The sequence below is a fragment of the Pygoscelis adeliae genome, unplaced genomic scaffold, assembly GCF_000699105.1.
Source record: "Pygoscelis adeliae isolate BGI_AS28 unplaced genomic scaffold, ASM69910v1 Scaffold433, whole genome shotgun sequence".
NCBI lineage: Eukaryota > Metazoa > Chordata > Aves > Sphenisciformes > Spheniscidae > Pygoscelis > Pygoscelis adeliae.
Window position 1 is genome coordinate 289,188 of NW_008824472.1, and position 402 is coordinate 289,589.

The following is a 402-nucleotide window of genomic DNA, read 5'->3' on the forward strand; positions in this document are numbered from 1 at the left end:
GCAACCGACTCTGCCTCGCACCGCGGCCCACGCGTGTAGCCGCGGAGCCGCCGGTCTCCCCGCGGCGCCAAGCCCGAATCCCACCTGTGCGGCCGGCCCGGGGGGTCGCGTAGGTTTTCTCCAACTCCATCCCGGCTTTTCAGGACTTGGGGAAACGGACAGAGAGAAAAGTTTCCACGTCGTGTTGTTATCGCCTTCCTTTTCCTCCCTTTTTTTCCCTTTTTTTCCTTTTTTATTTTCCTTTCCTTTCCTTTCCTTTCCTTTCCTTTCCTTTCCTTTCCTTTCCTTTCCTTTCCTTTCCTTTCCTTTCCTTTCCTCTTTTTTCTTTTCTTTTCTTTCTTTTTCCTTTCCTTTCCTTTCCTTTCCTTTCCTTTCCTTTCCTTTCCTTTCCTTTCCTTTCCT

The 402-nt window shown here is 50.2% G+C and overlaps 1 protein-coding gene across 1 annotated transcript in view; it reads right to left on the reverse strand.

Moving 5' to 3' along the window:
* The window catches only part of PAX5 (paired box 5), a 144,538-nt gene extending 144,408 nt beyond the window's left edge, over positions 1 to 130 (reverse strand). Inside the window, exon 1 of the mRNA XM_009321278.1 lies at positions 85 to 130. Within this exon, the coding sequence (XP_009319553.1) occupies positions 85 to 130 (46 nt within the window). The remainder of the gene's footprint in view (positions 1 to 84) is intronic.
* Between the last annotated feature and the right edge of the window lie 272 nt (positions 131 to 402).